The 8,651-nt window shown below is 48.0% G+C and overlaps 1 protein-coding gene across 1 annotated transcript; it reads left to right on the top strand.

Annotated features, from left to right (window-relative positions):
* Positions 1-7,692: 7,692 nt before the first annotated feature.
* LOC144163131 (uncharacterized) lies at positions 7,693-8,394 on the top strand. Its single transcript, XM_077693950.1, has 2 exons — positions 7,693-7,902; positions 7,951-8,394. The coding sequence occupies exons 1-2, from the start codon at positions 7,693-7,695 to the stop codon at positions 8,095-8,097; spliced, it is 357 nt and encodes a 118-aa protein (XP_077550076.1). The 3' UTR covers positions 8,098-8,394.
* Positions 8,395-8,651: the final 257 nt, after the last annotated feature.

Genomic DNA, 8,651 nt, shown 5'->3' with positions numbered 1-8,651 from the left:
CTTTTGGCTTTAGCAAGTAAAAAAAAGCTCGTTAAGAAGTGACGCCGAAGATAGGCGAGATAAAGCAAATACTAACACAAAAATGTGGGCTCGTGCTGCTCAGTGCAAAATAGAAACGAATGGAGATATCGCGCGCTAGCAGCCGAAGCGTGGGAAATTGAATTGAGTTTTGCAGACCTCCATTCCTGAAGGAGCGGGGTGGGAGGGGGATATAGAAGAGGATATCATAGCACACAAGGGGAAAGAGACTGTCTACTAGCTTCGGCGGCATTTGCAGCGAAGCGAGCAGATATTTTGCACACGGAGGTGACCGAAGAATCGCACTGAAAGTGGTTCTTGAAATGTTCACAAGACACGCTCCTGGTTTTGCTTCTTTCGTACGGGACAAGATTTACGGAAATTCCGACAATAGCAGGTTTCCGCTGTAAAAGAAACCACGAGAACTTGAGGCACCTCCCGAGCGCACGCCTTGCTCACGCTTAATGGAGAATCCTCAACGCGAAACCGTGCCAACCGTGCTTAGTGCCCTAACCATCTCAGTTGCCACGTTTGCTCGCCTTAGCAGCGTCATTGGGTGCCTGTCGCTCCTTCCGTTACCCACCAACATCGGGATTTCGCCGCCGTCATTTCCATTCCTTCTTGTATGCCAGCCACCCTCACTGGCTCGTCGGTTTTGAGCGCATGCAATCGCGGCCTCGTGAGTCGTCAGAGCTCCGAGGCAACGGCAGCTGGAGCACTGCGTTTATACTTGTCTCCGTCGTATAACGTGGCCAGCGTTCCGAAGGTTCTCCGCGCGTTATCTCCCCTCGGCCGTTCTCTGCTACTCTATTGCTCCTTCTGGTTACAGAGAGCGGCGAAAATGAACGGTGCCGTGGAAATGTTGCCGACATGCCCCATCTGTAGTCGCGCAATAAAACTTTCGATTGTTTAACTGTCAACGGTACTGTTATGCCGAAGCCGCAGTGAACTCCCTCTTAAGGGCGTGAATAAAAGGTGGGGGATGAGGAAGGTGTACTTTTAAGATCAAACCGTCATCGACATACATGACACAATAGACTGACGGTCTCCCAGAAAGAATGGCCTTGCCCGTTAAAATGAAGCGGACTTACAAGTGCCATCAGAATAGCCACGGTCTCTACTATATAGTGAAATGTCGAAGCTCATCTAAAACGGTGAAAACGGGTGTAACGAGAAAATACCTAGAATGATTTGGTGAACAACATTGACTTTGATGAGAATATTTGAATGAATAAAACATGGCGAAAAACCCCGTCATATTTCTGGCAAGCAATGCAAAAATGTCCCCGAAAAAAAAAAAAAAACCGCGGATGCCTTGGAATAGAAATTGGATCAACAAAAAAATGTTCTTAGTTTCATTCAGTTGTCCCACAGATTCTCCGTTAGCAGCTTGCTTGTTTTATTTATTTTTTTTTTGGAGCTTACAAAAAAAAAGAAACAGAAAACAAATCTACGCCCTAAAAAGCAGGTTTTACTTGGCAGCGTGAAGTACGTTGCCCTAATGCTTGGAAAATAACTCGAGTCGTTGATATACAAGTTTCATTCGCCGGAGACAACACTCAGATGATGTGCAACAAGATGCAGATGCAGTGGTCGGCAACTGCGCAGGTGCGGGTTACAAGAGCCTGAGTCCACCAGGTAGACGCAATGAGCCGCAAGCTGCCGCTCTATCTTTTCAGCCAAAGTCGATGGTACCGTAAGGCGTACAAGACATCGGTGAAGCGAAAAACGACCCTTGCAATATTCAGGAGCCTGGTACGCGACACAACTGCCGCCGGAAGCCGGCAACAACAACGCTGCATGCCCCTCAACCGAACGCTGGCTGGGCGGCTGCACGGCCAAACTGACTGCTATACAGGCAGTGACAAGGGTTGGATAGGCCAACCATGTCCTTCGGGAATTCCCTCCCCCTGGATTCATTCGTTCAATATTTTTAGTATTTTTCGAATTAGGGCGCGCTGTTCGGGCTGAGGTAGACAGCACATCCTTTAGAAGATATTAGCGAACGCTGAGGAGGCAGATGTAGGTGTGCCCGACCGGGAATACCCCCGGTTTCAAGCAGCCGCCACCTCGTAATGTGCTAGTTAATGGGGCATGCAGCTTACAACACACCGTGGAAGGAAGGCCTAGCGTATGGTCTTGCATAGCGTGTCAGTACGCAGGTGTACCGTGCCTTCCTCTCCGTGATACTGGAAGAGTCAGACACGGGTGTGACGGCAAGGTTATCTGTTACAATGAGCCTTCCGGATGCAGTCGAGGGCAATAAAAATGGCCCTTACCGTCTTGCTTGCCGGCCTTGCAGACTTTGTTCATCCTATCCGTCGCTGGGGTGAAGGCCGCCTGTAGAGTAGAGCTTCGGGTAAGATGCTTGTGTGCGCAACAGCCGCAAGCCAATTGCTTCGGCTGAGTGCAGGGTGGCACAAGCGAGCTGCCGCGTCAAATCACCAACCATAACGTCATTATTACAAGTTATGCAACGGTCCTCAGATGGTGGCCTACTTTTAAAAAAAGACTCAACACTACCGCGGCATACTAAAAATACCGCTTGATCCGAATAATAATGACACCGATTTATGCGCACAATTCAAGCCAAAAATGTAGCTATTATAGAAAACATACGCAGCAGTCGTGTCGCCTGCGCGACGTCATTACGTCACCAAACTGCGCTGTTATTGGCGGCCGCTGACCACATTGGGCCACCGCCAAGAAACATGAGTGCGATTGTAGTATCACCTCTAGTTTCTCGTACCACACGGCATAGAGTTTCATACAAATAACTAGAGGGGAAACTGGCGCTAGTGTCAACGCGAACATGGCAGCGGCGCTTACGCTTCAATGGGAATGATGGGTAATTGTGGAACCGGATTGCGTAGGATCGAAACAAGCTTCTGGCTGCGCAAATTGTGTTTTTTGACAAAAAAACTCTTATTGTCCGGGTCTCCGTTTACAAATTACATGGCGAACAAAAAAGTTAGTGACAAAAAATTGGTTTTGTACAAAATAAAACGCCGCGTTAAATAAAAAGGAGACGCGGAGTCGAGGAGGTTTGCGGAGCAGGTTTGCCATTTGCCGCCAACTACAGCAGGACGCGGACTTCTTTAAAAACTACTTGTAAAAAGTTTCGGCGCTGGTGGTTTGTAATAGGAAGCGAAAAGTTTTGTGCTTATAAAAAAAAAGAAACCGATTACCTTTGAAAAAGTTATTCTTGCCTGAATTAGTGACATTCATCAAGGTGCGTTCCTATCAACCGCCGATACTACTGGTCTACGTTGTAGGAGCCGGCGTTCGCACGGAATGTGTGGCTGTTCTAAGCGATTCGCAACCGTCGTTAGCTTCGACAATACATTGCTCTGCCGAATAAGCAGCGCCGCAACTCCTTATTCGCAGACAACTTCGCCGCACAGAGCGCCGTCATTTGTGTTTTCGTGCTCGCTGTGCCGGCAACGAATTGATAACTCACCCAATTCGCAACTCTAGTTATAAAACTTTCTACTCAGGGTGGCGTCAGTGCGCGCGCGGCATGCAGTTCAAGCAGAAACGTATTTTTGATAGCGTCTTCCAACACACCGCATAGGCAAATGTGTTCATGTAAATCCAAAACGAAAACGAAACTGCCTGCAATCCATAGTAACTTCCGCAAGCCATTGAGCGCCAATCCGAATCCACAACTACCCATCACGCCCATTGAGGCGTACGATCGCAGCGCCAGTTTCCCCTCTAGTTATTTGTATGAAACTCTATGCCACACGGATGTTAACGAAGAGGTAATACAATGATAACAGGTGTAGAAGGACTGTGCAACAGTCCCGATAAACTATTTCACTCTCTCCTTCGCATCTGATGGCACTGCAAAAGCTATAGTTATCGCCAGCAGGCAGCGGCAGTGCGTGATTTTCTGATGTACGCTATGGCACGACTTTCTTGTTCCGAGCACGTGTGGCCACAGTAACTGCAAGGGCTGGAGTCTTTTTCGCTCCGAGCAAGTTTTCTCGTCGTAGCCGATAAGCCTTCCGTTTCAGCTTTGCTTTCGTGGCTTTCTTTTTTAAGTGGCTATCAAATGCGTCCATTGGTGCAACTTAAAAATGTCGGCCAATGGCTGATACACCGCTCTAATGATGTAATTCCAGCAGTCGAAGAACGCCAATACCGGAAAGGAGAGAAAAATCTTTTGAGTAAGTGTCTAAGTTACCTGATGGGCATTGAGCTGTAATTTTTGGCTGAGGTACTTTGCGACTCCCTAATTTAAGTAGAGTATGCGCTCGTTGATTACGTTCGGCAAGCATTTAATTGATTGATTCATAGGGGGGGTTTAACTCGTCAACGCAACGCAGGCGATGAGACGCGCCGTAGTGGAGGGCTCCGGATTAATTTTGACCACCTGGACATCTTTAACGTGCGCCGAAATCTCGTACACACGAGCGTTTTTGCTTTTCGCCTTCATCAGAAAGCGGCCGCCGCGGCGGGAATCGAGGCCGCGACCTCGAGCTCAGCAGCACAACGCCTTAGCCACTGAGCCACCGCGGCGGGTCGGCAAGCATTGAAGACATCGAAAGAAGTAGTGTTGCAGGGTCCCTTTAGTATTGCCCGAAATAAATCAGTGCTCACATCGTGAGCGCAATATATAAAGTTTTTACGTATTTCTTACCCTTCGGTTTTGTTGGAAAACGTATTTTGGGGAAGGAATAGATTTTGAGCTGCCAAAGGCTAGTTCTTTCAAATTTAACAAGGATGTAATTCGTCCTCATGTCCACATTGCACCCATTTCACCACTAGAATCATCATCTTTGCAGCATAATTTGCTAATATAAATCAAACAACGAGTGTTAAGTTCGCGCACTTCACTTTATTAATTATTACCGCCCAGCAACTAGATATCGTTCGTTAGGTATAGAGTGTTTACTTTTGTGGTGTTTGGCTTCACGCCGACCGAGCTGACTTCGGCGTGAGGGGCGTAAGGAGACACGGAGGAAGCGTATTGTTATTCACCGCGCTTTTGTGTCTGATCAAGAGGTCGAATGAGTCAAGAGGTCCAACGAATCGAAAGGTCCAATGGTCGCGTGACAACCGAGTCAAGAGGTACAACAAGTCGAAAGGTACAATTTGGGTCAAGGGGTACAACGCGTCAAAAGGTCCAACGCATCAGCATGTCCACCGAGCCTTGTTTTTTGCCCTCTCCATTTTTAATTTACCGTCAGCCGTTCTTGATAATTAACCCCCTCAACTCATTTTATATAATGATTCGGTCCAATAAAATTCCCTATAGTAATATTTGGTCGTTTAATTAAGTTATGCGGGTCTACCTTGCGTTTAATGGCTGCTTGTGATGGTTACTGATTGCTCTAGCTTCCGCCACCCGTCAACCGCCAGTCTTTCCGCACGAGAAGCGATGGTGGGGTTGACTTCAGCTGCCGCATAGAGTAACAAAATGTCATGAAAATTTCCCCCACTGTACCTGTAGCACTGCCTGTCCTTTGGGTGTGCTTTCATAGCTTGTGTTATAGGTTCTTTTGACTGAATTACATAAAACAACAACGTCGCCACGAGATCGAGTAGGGAGATAAATAGAATGAAAAAACTATATTATTTTCACACCTACAGAAGAAACACGTTTTCGACGTCGAGCTCACAAGGCAGAGTGCTCCACGCAAAGCTTCTCTTCAGAGTCTTCACGGGGAAGGCCGAAACTCTCCCGTCTGGGCCGACCCCCGTAGACGCTCTGCGGTGCGTCTCGGGTTTTGGATTTCTTGGAAAGCTTGGGTGTCTGTTCTTGGTTCTCTTACTTTACACGTGCGCTTGCGGGCATTTGTAACAGCTTGGACCTCTCGACTAGTTGGACCTGTTGACTCGCCTCAGCCGCGTCAAAAGGTCCACGGTGATCCAGTCCACCGAGACAAGACACTCCAACGAGTCAAAAGATCCAATATTGGACCTTTTGATCCGTTGGACTTTCTGACTCGTTTGACCGCTTCACTCAGAATCCACGGACACGACGCTTACCAACGCGTCGGTCACCCCATAATAGCTGAAAGCGATGCCAGCTTTCGTGGGAGGGTTTCCTTGCGTTATTTTTTTGGGAAACCGGCAGAGAGGGACCGTTGACACGTTACCGACAGCGATTACCGCCACGAGAAAGCCTGAAGCGGATGGGAGCTGAAAATCAGTCAATGGGTCAAAAGTATGAGGGGGTCACTAGACGTTCTGCCTACCATGGTTACCGGTTCTGTTTGTTCCATGGTTGTTCCATGGTTCTGTCTACCATTACAAATGGTAGGCGAACAGTCTTTGTTAAGCGCTCCAAGTGTTTACAAAGAAAATAAATTTTGGCGGTGCGGGGCACAAGGATAGGCGGCACGCGTGTATGAACAATACTTTAAGACAAGCAACCCGACAACCGATGGCTGGCGAAATGTTTGCTTTTAGTTGTTTCCTTTTCATTTGCGTTACATTTGGGTTTTGCTGAACCCCTCTGAGTTTTAGTATGAGAGTGAGAGAGCAGGGTCACGTGACTATTTGGAAAGCACCTACCTTTGCTTGCCACGGTGGCCAATCAGCGGCCTAGGGTGGCTCAATTAATGAGCCATCCTCACTCTCAAGTTGTGACGTCCCGTTTGTGGGCGGGGCTTTAGTGGTAAAACCGAGGAGTTTTATATTTTTTAGGGAGACAAGGACTGGGCAGAGAGGGAGGGGAGTGTGGCGAGCCCGGCTCGACGCGGTCCTTGCCCGACCTCTTGTACGCGATCATAAGCCTTGAAAGTTGTAGACACGAAGTGTAAATAAGGTGTACATGTTGTACACCTTGCTACTCATCGTTTTGCCACGTGCCGTCGACCACGAGCCATCGCTTCATCGGATCAGCGATCATCGACTTCGGCGACCGATCGACTCCGTTTTTTTAATAACTGCGGCGATAAAAGGGACGTAGGTTTAGAAAACACGAGACACAGGCAACGCATGACTGTGTATTTCGCGTTTTCTTGCTTTTGGTGCCATTTGTTGGCGCTGTTCAATTTACATACAAACCATGAACCAACAAACTCGCTTCATAGCCCTACTAAGCATTATTTGCAATAAGCTACAGGAAAAAAAGGGAAGCGGGTCATCTCGTACCGATTAAGTTCAACAAATAAACCAAATAGAAAGGGCAGGTGAGGACAGAACCCACCCCCCTTTCGTATTAACCAGAAGAAAAAGAAACACTGCATATCGCCGTTTAAGATAAATTACTTAATGTCTTGAACTGCGCGAAAAGGTGCAGAGGAATCACCGTCTATGTGCAAGTAGCCGAATGAAGAAGGTACACTCTAAGAAAAAAGGGTAGAAAAAGGGAGGAAATCGGGGGTTTTCTCCCCCAACCAGCGAGCTTCTCCCTTTAGCTAATTACACGTAGCGCCCGTATTCGGGTGGTCGTTTTAGAGCGCTCTAGAGCACTCCGAAAAGCGACTCCGTGTTCGGGTGGTCGAAATCGAGCGCTCGACGTATGTTCGGTTGGTCGTCTCAGAGCGTCGTACTCCACCGCGGCCGCCGCGGCTCGCCGGCTGCGCCTTTGTGGCTCGCCCCGCTCGCCTGTCCAGTCGGTGGCGTTCGCTGAATCCTCAGTTTCTGTGCTGAGGCCTCGACAGCGGTTAGTTGTGGGAGTGTTTCGACGATTTTGCTTCTTGTGCTGTTCTCCGCATCATGTCGAAACGGAGACGCCTGTTGAGTGTAGGGGAGCCGTCTCCGCTACTTCTGCAGCTCGAAATCGACGCCGGGGAGGACAGCAGCTTAGACGACGACGACTCGCACGTTTACGCTGCGAAGTTCGCGGAACTGTTCGCCGAACCACTTCCAGTATTCAAAGTGCAGGAATACGTTCGCAAGGTTGTGCACATCTATTCTGAAGAGCAGGTAAGCTGAAAATCAAATTAATGTGTCGAGGTCTAATGCTCGTTGCAGTTTCGCAGGAATTTCCGCCTGCCTCGGAGAGCGTGCTACGACCTTATCAGGCAGTTCGAGAAGTCCCATTTCTTTCCCTTGGACCGGCACCACGGAGGCGCGCCCGCGAAGACGCCGGAAGAGCACATTCTTTCGTTTCTCTGGTAAGCCAGCTACATCTTGCATATTACGAAGCTTGTGGTACAGTGTGGTGTTTCGCTTTCGGGCATTTCCTGTGCGGGTGAGAGTCACCCCGTCGTTAGTGTATTGTAGTCTCGTTAATGGTCATCAAACGTCGAATATTGTTATGTTTGCAGTGCTGCGCCAAGATGAAAACACGCAGGGCAAACACTGACTCTCAACTGTTTATTACCTACCTTCCTAACATACCCAGCGTACATAAAAATAAAGCGAAATTGAAAGCACTAGTTGTATGCTACGAGTCCTTTGGCGTAGGTTATTAATATTTCAGGCTCTTAAAATGGGTTTTGTTGGGGAGAGTATAAACAATATGAAAGTCAGCACTTCGTTTGTGTGCTTTAAATATTGTTGTACTGTTCAGGCTTGTTGGTTCATCGTATAACAATACCTCTAGAAAACATTCTTCTCAGAGTAGTAAGTCATCCCATTTTGGTCATTACGGCATACGGCAACTCACCATGGTATTTCTCGTCCGTAAGGCTGTATCACAAAAAAAAAAAAAAATTCTGAAGCCCTATTGT

Source organism: Haemaphysalis longicornis, unplaced genomic scaffold, assembly GCF_048455015.1.
Source record: "Haemaphysalis longicornis isolate Haplotype H1 unplaced genomic scaffold, Haemaphysalis longicornis Haplotype H1 scaffold_1, whole genome shotgun sequence".
NCBI lineage: Eukaryota > Metazoa > Arthropoda > Arachnida > Ixodida > Ixodidae > Haemaphysalis > Haemaphysalis longicornis.
The sequence above is the reverse complement of the archived record's forward strand: the minus strand, read 5'-3'. Positions and strand labels throughout refer to the sequence as shown.